The following is an 8,653-nucleotide window of genomic DNA, read 5'->3' on the forward strand; positions in this document are numbered from 1 at the left end:
ACCTGATGCTGTTGACTGGCTACGGAAGAAGGGCAAACGCTAGAAGAAGAATAACCTAATAAATATACTGGTATAAAATTTGTATAGTTATATGACATGCAAACACACTTACACTAAGGATGTGAAGGAAAAGCACACAGCACACTAGTACAAACCACATAGCATCTATATACAAACACATGCACACAAATAACACCAACAACAATCAGTGGATTTAGGCTCAGACACAGGGTTCTAATGTCTCCTCATAAAAGCATATAATTAGAGGGGCATAGGCAAAACACTGCTCAGCTCTGGGTTATGGTGGCTGGGGGACTGGGATCTAATCTGGGACTTTGGAGCCTTAGGCATGAAAGTCTTTTTGCATAACCATTAGGCTAAAACCCCCATAATTAAAGAGGATTATGCATTTTCCTTTAGTTAGAAAATGCATCACTGGTTACAGAAATCAGATCTTGGAGGCTGCAAAGTGGTGCACTGGGTTAAGTGCATATAGTATGAAGTGCAAGGACCCACGCCAAGGATCCCAGTTCAAGTCCCTAGCTCCCCACCTACAAGGGAATTGCTTCACAAGTGGTGAAGCAGGTCTGCAGGTGTCTACTTTTCTCCCCCCCCCCAATTTCCCTCTGTCCTATCCAAAAAAAAAACAGAAGTCAGATCTCCAATCTCCTGCACCCCACTTATCTTTGGTTTATACTCCCAGAGGGATAATGTAATGAAGGGGATTATAATGGAGGGATCCAAAGGAGGGGATGGGGATATAGCACTCTGGTGGTGGGAATTGTATGAATTGTATCCCTCTCTTTTTTTAAAAAATACTTTATTTATTTTCCTTTTTTGTTACCCTTGTTTCTATCATTGTTGTGGTTATTACTATTGTTGTTATTGATGTTATTACTGGATAGGACAGAGAGAAATGGAGAAAGGAGGGGAAGACAGAGAGGGGGAGAGAAAAATAGACACCTGGAGCCCTACTTCATCACTTGTGAAGCGACCCCCCTGCAGGTGGGGCGCCAGGGGCTCGAACCGGAATCCTTAACCTGGTGTTTGTGCTTTGTGCCATGTGTGCTTAACCCACTGCGCTTCAGCCTGACCCCCAAATTGTATCCCTCTTATCCTACAATCTTGTTGATCATTATTAAATCACCAATAATTTTTTTAAAAAGTTGAAAAATAAGAAAACACAAAGCAGAACTTGGACTGGGTTTGGTGTATTGCACCAAAGTAAGACTCTGGGGTGGAGGGGTTCAGGTCTTGGAACATGATGGCAGAGGAGGATCTACAGGGGGTTGAATTGTTATGTGGAAATCTGGGAAATGTTATGCTTGTACAAACCACTGTATTTTATTGCTGACTATAAACATTAAAAGAAATATATTGCTGGAGCAGAGTGGTGGTGCAGTTGGTAGAGAATACACATTACCATGCATGTGGATCCAAATTCAAGCCCTGGTCCCCACCAGCTGGAGTGGGGGGCAGGGGTTAAGTTTCACTATGACAGAGCAGGAGGCAGGGCAGTGAAGCATCAGGTTAAGCGCACATAATAAAAAGTGCAAGGATCCGTGCAAGGGTTCTGGTTCAAGCCCCCAGCTCCCTACCCGCAGGGGGGTTGCTTCACAAGCAGTGACGCAGGTCTGCAGGTGTCTGTCTCTCTCCCTGTCTTCCCCTCCCCTCTCAACTTCTCTCTGTCCTATTCAAAAAAATAATTAAAGTAAATAAATATAGAATGGCAGCAGTGCTTCAGGTATTTCCACTTCTGTCTATCTCTTCCTGTCTATTAAAAAGAAAGAAAAAGAAAAAAGTGACTACCAGGAACAGTGGAGTTGCACAGGCACCCAGTCACAGCAATGACCCTGGTAAAATAATAATAATAAATTAATAAATAAAGAAACAAGAAAATAGGGAGTCGGGCTGTAGCGCAGCGGGTTAAGCGCAGGTGGTGCAAAACACAAGGACCGGCATAAGGATCCCAGTTCGAACCCCGGCTCCCCACCTGCAGGGGAGTTGCTTCACAAGTGGTGAAGCAGGTCTGCAGGTGTCTATCTTTCTCTCCCCTCTCTGTCTTCCCCTCCTCTCTCCATTTCTCTCTGTCCTATCCAACAACGACAACAACAATAATAACTACAACAATAAAACAACAAGGGCAACAAAAGGGAATAAATAAATAAATAAATAAATAAACAAGAAAATAAATGCATTGCTAACCCCACAGACCTGTGACCAAAAATTCAATATAGTGATGAGATGCACTTGTCCTGCATGTATGGCCTCTAATCCACTATCACATCTCAAATGTTTGTATTTGTACTCGATCTCCCTAGGGCCAGCAATAGGGAGTAAACAACAGGTTTGCAGAACAAACAAAGCATTACCCACAGCCCTAATCAGATCTCTTAAGGAGAAACAAATAAGTTCATACTGAATTTCACTTCCTGTTGGTGGATTAGAGGGACTGTCCAAATTCTTAAATATGTAAATTAGATTTTTTTTAAAAAACTTATTTTTCTTTAAAACTGGGCCCAAAAGTTATATAACAACACTAATGGGCTTAGCTTCCCCCCCCACTTATAGTTTTATTTAAAATCTAAAATTTGGGAAGTCGGGAGGTAGCACAGTGTGTTAAGCACACATGGCACGAAGCTCAGACCAATGTAAGGATCCCAATTGAGCTTCCAGCTCCCCACCTGCAGGGGAGTCGCTTCACAAGTTGTGAAACAGGTCTGCAGGTATCTATCTTTCTCTCCCCCTCTGTCTTCCCCTCTCTCCATTTCTCTCTGTCCTATCCAACAATGTCAACATCAATAACAACAACAACTACAATAAAACAAGGGCAACAAGAGGGAATAAAAAAATAAATATTTAAAATCTAAAATTTATATATATATATTTGGGGATTCACTAATAATACTAACCAAAAATCATAAAGTAGCTAAAACAGTCTTTCAAAATAAGGAAAAATTTGCCTGTGTGCATACATATAAGCCATGGACATCAATCAATTTTAGATGTGGGTTACATATTCATAGTCTTTTTATTTAAAGTGTGAGTCCAAACACTAATGGGCTTATAAACTTTTGAAGATTTAAAAACTCCTTTTGTCAACTGTAAAACAATAATCCTCCAATAAAAAAAAAAAAAACTCCTTTCTCCCCAAAATACCCAATTCAGTGCTTCTGGTTTTTGTTTGTTGTTTGTTTTCTTCAGCAAAAAGAGGGAAAAGAGCCCTGACTGTAAAGTACATGAAGGCTTTGCACTCACATGGAATTCTGTGGTATTAAGGATGTGGCGACCATCCGGACTCCAGCAAGAAGCCACCAGCCCTGCAGAGCCCTCATCTATCTTGCAGTGCCATTCTGGCTGTTCCAAAGACCAGACCTGCACTCAGAAAAGAAAGAAGACAGTGTATTGCGCTGGTGAGTGTGCTACTTAAGTTTAAGAACAGCTGGGTACCAGTCAGAATGCAGGATAGATAGCTTTAAAAATCGTTCACTATGAAGGAGCTAGATTATATTCAAAAGCAAGCCACTCTTTAGTCCATTTCACTTGTTGCCAACTTAAATGATTTACTCATTTAGCTATGTAGAACACTTATAACAAATCACAGCCTCTTAGAACCTTCTAAAATATAGGTATTCAACATTCAAAGATTGCTTTCTATGAACATTTCCTTTACCAAATAATACTTGGTTACATATTTGGATTATTTGAATGTTTTCTCATTTAGAAAGTCCTTAGTTAAACTAACAAAAAACTATTATAATTTCAATAGATTTATTTATCTCTTTTTACAAGAGAGAAACCAGAGCACTGCTCAGCTCAGATAAACGTGCTAGCAGGGATTGAACCTAGGACTTCAGGTGTGCAAGTCCTGTGTTCCACAACTGAGCTATCTCCCTGACCCTGCTATAATTTTAAGACAAAGATGGCTTTGAGCTGTGCTGCCCTTTTCCCCAAACTAGGAGGAGAGAGAAGAAAATTCCCGTCTAGATCCCCTCCTTGGGGAGACAACACAAATCCCTTTGGGGGGCAGCATACCTGCACCAGTCCCCTTTTGTACATGGCGCATAAGATGAAAAGGGAGTCCGCAGACCACTCGGCATGTTGGATCTGGTCCAGGCATGTGTATAGCTGAACAATCTGAAGGGTGTGCACATCCCGCACCACTAATCGGTACTGCACACAAGAAGCCTGGAGATGAGAGAGAAAGCACTCACTCTTCAACACTCTAGAAGAAGGGAGCTTTCAGAATACTCACACTTTCCCCCCACATCCAGGAATTATTTTTCCTTATCTCTTCCTTCTTAATTTTATTCATTTATTCTTGATGAGAGCACCACTTTAGCTCTGGTTATTGGTAGTGCAAGAATTAGACTTGGGACCTCTCACATGCAAGTCCTGTGCACCACCACTTGTGATACCTCCCTTTTTAAATGTGGTGCTGGCGATGGAATTCAGCATTAAACACATGATTTCTACAAATAAGCCACTTCCCCAGCCCAAATATATATATCCTTTTGTTGTGCTTGTTATTTTTCATTGTTGTAGTTATTGTTGTTGTTATTGATGTCGTTATTGTTGTTGTTGTTGATGCGTCATTGTTGTATAGGACAGAGAGAAATGTAGAGAGGTGAGGAAGACAGAAAAGGGGAGAGAAAGGTAGACACCTGCAGACCTGCTTCACCACCTGTGAAGCTACTCTCCTACAGGTGGGGAGCCAGGAGCTTGAACTGGGATCCTTATGCAGGTCCTTGCGCTTTGTGCCACGTGTGCTTAACCCGGTGTGCTACCACCCAACTCCCCAGCCCAAGTTTTATTTCACATTTTGGTGACAGAGAAAGGACTAAAAGGCCCAAGAACTGCTTTACCACCCATGGATCATCACCTGTTTTTGTGTTTGTTTCTCTCAAGTGTTGCTGGGAAGAGAACCCCATGCAAGATACACACTATTACCACTAAGTCACCTCCCCACCCACTCCAGATACGCTTTATTTCTAGAAGGTTTCATGCTGATCACCAGAAATAGAGTCTGTTCTAAACATTAGATGAGCTAATAAGGACAAAGTTGAAATGTACAAATTAGGTGTTAAACTTGCTAAGTTCCATTACATTTTCTATTTTTAAAAAATATTTATTTATTCCCTCTTGTTGCCCCTGTTATTTTATTGTTATAGTTATTGTTGTTGATGATGTTGGATAGAACAGAGAGAAATGGAGAGAGGAGGGGAAGACAGAGAGGGGGAGAGAAAGATAGACACCTACAGACCTGCTTCACCACTTGTGAAGCGACCCCCTTGCAGGTGGGGAGTGGAGGCTCAAACTGGGATCCTTGAGCCAGTCCTTGCACTTTGCGCCACCTGCGCTTAATGTGCTGTACTACCACCTGACTCCCTATATTTTCTATTTTTTAAGTAACATGTTAAAAATGATCATGGGCACCACCCAAACAAAGAGACTCCTTACAGAATGGGAGAAGATCTTTATATGTCAGATATCAGACAAAAGGCTAATAACTAAAATATATAAAGAGCTCATTAAACAGCAAAAAAAAAAAAATATATATATATATATATATATCCATCCCATCCTAAAGTGGAGAAAGGATATCGGCAGGAAAGAAGAGATCCAAAGGTCAAAAGACATATGAAAAAATGCTCCCAAATCATCAATTGTCAGAGAAATGCAAATAAAGGCAACAATGAAATACCACTTCACTCCTGGGAGAATGTCATACATCAGAAAGGACAGTAGCAACAAATGTTGGAGAGGTTGTGGGGGTAAAGGAACCCTTTTACACTGCTGGTGGAAACGTAAATTGATCCAGTCCCTATGAAGAACTCTCAGAAGGCTACCCTGTGCCCCGGAAATTTCTTTTCTGGGATCTATCTTAATGAATCAAACACACTCATTTAAAGAGATCTTCATAATAGTCCCAACTTGGAAGTAACATAGGTGTCCAACAACAGATGAGAGACTAAGAAAGTTGTCATATATATATAAATACTAGTCTGCTCTTAAGAATAATTGTCACCTTCTTCACCTCATCTTGGGTGGAGTTTGAAGGAATCATGTTGAGATAAGCCAAAAAGAGAAGTGGGATGATTTCACTCATTGACAGAAATAAAGAAATACGAACAGAAAGGTGAAACACAAAGTAGAACTTGGGTGTATAGCACCAAAGAACTCTTGGGAGGGGATGGGGCTTCAGGTGCTAGTGCATGATGGTGGAGGAAGACCTAGGCTGGGTCGAGTGTTTTGTGGAAAATTGAGAAATTTTACCTATGTATCCAACAACTATATTTACTGCAAACCATTAGTTCCCCAAATAAAAAGGGGGGGAATAAATGTGAGAAACAGCAATAGAAAAAAAGCATTTCTGTGAGCTATCCAAGTCTTGTTTCTTTCTTCCTTCCTTTTTTTTCCTGTTTTTTAAAATATTTATTTATTCCCTTTTGTTGCTCTTGTTGTTTTATTGTTGTAGTTATTGATGTCGTCATTGTTGGATAGGATAGAGAGAAATGGAGAGAGGAGGGGAAGACAGAGAAGAGGAGAGAAAGATAACCTGCAGACCTGTTTCACCGCTTGTGAAATGACTCCCCTGCAGGTGTCGAGCTGGGGGCTGTAACTGGGATCCTTACATAGGTCCTTGCACTTTGCACAACATGTACTTAACCCATTGTGCTACCACCTGACTCCCCTTTCTTTCTTTCTTTCTTGCCTTGGGGGAGGGTTTAGTTGCTTACAGTACAGTTACTGATACATGGGTACAATCTCTTATCTCCCTGTGATAGATGTCTACAAAACAGCCAGTTTAGGTCCATTTCTGTCATATACCATGATTCTAGTCACCCACCAACCCCCCCAAGCTAGTCAGAACCAAACCAGGATGAAAGGCTTTGAATTTTCAGCCTCATCCCCATTCTCTTGAGAAGAGAGGATGTGGGGACTTCAGATCTTTAGTCAAACTAAACTAAAGTTGGGGGTAATCTAGTGGTCATCAACTTGGCATGAGGCATAACCATTGTGCTATCTACTCCCACCCATGGGGATTCTTTAAAATATATATCAAGCTTGTATTTTAATAGTTGAATACTACTTAGAGTAATACTTCCACTAAGAAGACAAACATATAACTTAAGATGGAGACAACAAAAACAAAAACTCAAAGTGAGAAATAATCAGGAAGAATTAGCCAGCTAGCAGAGGTTAAATGATAACAGTACTATAAGGCCTGAATTTTTTTTCCTAGCGTCTTTTTAATGCTAATTAACTTACATCCACAAACTGAGACTCCTAAATTCAGCACATATACAACAGTCTTACTGATATATTACAAAACTTGGATTTGGTGGAACAGGATAGCTCATTGTGTCACTTATGGACTGAACAACTCAAATCTCAGCAGTGTGGACAACTCATCCTGTCTGGGTATAGAATATTAGTTATTTAAAGCATTTATTAGGCTAATTCTAGAGGCAAATAAAGAGCGGTCTGGAAAAGACAGGAAGCAGCTGCACCACTTTACAAGCAACCAAATTACTTAACTGCCTTTTTTGTGAGACAACATTAACGAGTAGATATCCAATGTATCCTCAAATGCATGGAAACAGTGCTGCCCGTCTGTGACAAATGAAAACAGGGAGCAGGGAGAGCGGCATATGTCACGGTCCCCTGTGCAGCAACCTCTGGGGCACCTGCCCGTGTTCCTTGTCAGCAGCTCGGGTTTGGAACCCCTGCCTGCGTTACCTGCCCGCTTTCTCTCTGCAGCACCTGCCCACTGCCTCTTTCAGACACCTCCCCGGGGTCTGCACCTGCTGGTCTTCGGGGAGCCTCCACTCCAGGAGGTGCGACTGCACCCTGCTGCCTGACCCCAGGGTCCCAGCTTTCTCGCGGAGGGTTCGCCCATCCCTGCGTCAGCTCACCAGGTACTTGCCGTTCGGGGAGAACTTGCACAGTAGGCCAGAAAGTTTGAAAACCTCGGAGAAGTTCATGTCAGCTACCACCGCCAGCACTGGAGAACCGCGCGGAAAGGATCCAGACACCCGCGGGTCCCTACAACTGCCGTCCTATGGCCGGAAGTTAAAGAAGCGGAAGCAAATGTCAGCCAATCCAAGTCCCAGTTGGCCGTGGGGCATCCTGGGGATTGTAGTTTGCGGTGCTCGCATCACCTTGTTTCTTCGGATCCGGGATTTCCACCAGCTCAAGAGAGTTGAGAAGTTTGGAGTTCTAAGCAGTGTTCCAGATAAAACGCAGGTCTCAAGCTTAATTTTTTTTTTCTTTCTTTATTGGGGGATTAATGCTTTACAGTCGACAGTAAATACAATAGTTTGTACATGCATAGCATTTCTCATTTTACCACACAACCATACAACCTCCACTAGGTCCTCTGCTATCCTGTTTCAGAACCTGAACACTCTCTCTCTCTCTCTCTCTCTCTCTCTCTCTCTCTCTCTCTCACACACACACACACACACACACACACACACACACACACACCAGAGTCTTTTACTTTGGTGCAATACATTAACTCCAGTCCAAGTTCTGCTTAGTGTTTTCTCTTCTGATCTTGTTTTTTCAACTTCTGCCTGTGAATGAGATCATCCCATATTCATCCTACTGTTTATGACTTATTTCACTTAACATGATTTCTTCAAGC

The 8,653-nt window shown here is 41.9% G+C and overlaps 1 protein-coding gene across 5 annotated transcripts in view; it reads right to left on the reverse strand.

Annotated features, from left to right (window-relative positions):
* Positions 1-8,075, reverse strand: part of WRAP73 (WD repeat containing, antisense to TP73) — a 27,886-nt gene extending 19,811 nt beyond the window's left edge. For 3 of the 5 annotated variants that reach the window (XM_060201313.1, XM_007527247.3, XM_016190064.2), the window contains exons 1-3: positions 7,920-8,075; positions 4,036-4,188; positions 3,259-3,375 (exon numbers count right to left, since the gene is read on the reverse strand). In XM_060201313.1, the coding sequence (XP_060057296.1) occupies positions 3,259-3,375; positions 4,036-4,188; positions 7,920-7,988 (339 nt within the window). In that variant the 5' untranslated portion in view covers positions 7,989-8,075. The remainder of the gene's footprint in view (positions 1-3,258; positions 3,376-4,035; positions 4,189-7,919) is intronic. The other 2 variants (XM_060201314.1, XM_060201315.1) reach the window with 2 other exon arrangements.
* Positions 8,076-8,653: the final 578 nt, after the last annotated feature.

The sequence above is a fragment of the Erinaceus europaeus genome, chromosome 11 (genome assembly GCF_950295315.1).
Source record: "Erinaceus europaeus chromosome 11, mEriEur2.1, whole genome shotgun sequence".
Taxonomy (NCBI): Eukaryota; Metazoa; Chordata; class Mammalia; order Eulipotyphla; family Erinaceidae; genus Erinaceus; species Erinaceus europaeus.